We start from the raw sequence: 529 nt of genomic DNA on the forward strand, positions 1-529 counted from the left end.
ATTCTATCATCAAAAGGGACATCCATTTTCCCATATCTCTTTCTTCAATCCCACCATTACTCATCTCTCTGAATACATCTCCAGACACACTGACATTCCTCACCTGCAAGTACCACAGAATGGGCACTGCCAGCGGCCACGGCAACAGGGGGGTTCTCTAGGCTCATCACAAGAACGGGGGACTGGTGGTCACTCTGGTCGTTCGTGCCCAGTTGGCCATCACCATTGAAGCCCCAGCAATACACTTTGCCTGAACCTGCTCAGATACAGACATAGCTCAGGTTTTCACATTTTCTTTATGGTTTTAGGCTTAAACATAAGGAAAGAAGCTGTAAATTTTCATGCAAAACTTGATGGTGGTTTCTATACTGTATTAAATGTATATATAACAACTGACTATAGGTTATTCTTGCTACACAGAATTTGATTTGTCTAGCTAAGGTGAACTTTAATGTTTACTTCTACGATTGTTTATGATGCATAGGTGTAAAAATAAGTACAGTTAATAAAACAAAAATAATGTACAGGT

The 529-nt window shown here is 40.1% G+C and overlaps 1 protein-coding gene across 1 annotated transcript in view; it reads right to left on the bottom strand.

The window, feature by feature from the left end:
* Nucleotides 1-529, bottom strand: part of LOC119593852 (X-linked retinitis pigmentosa GTPase regulator-like) — a 22,012-nt gene that overhangs the window by 12,167 nt on the left and 9,316 nt on the right. Inside the window, exon 5 of the mRNA XM_037942883.1 lies at nt 104-256. Coding sequence (XP_037798811.1) covers nt 104-256 — 153 coding nt within the window. The remainder of the gene's footprint in view (nt 1-103; nt 257-529) is intronic.

This window comes from Penaeus monodon, chromosome 32, assembly GCF_015228065.2.
Source record: "Penaeus monodon isolate SGIC_2016 chromosome 32, NSTDA_Pmon_1, whole genome shotgun sequence".
Classification (NCBI taxonomy): domain Eukaryota; kingdom Metazoa; phylum Arthropoda; class Malacostraca; order Decapoda; family Penaeidae; genus Penaeus; species Penaeus monodon.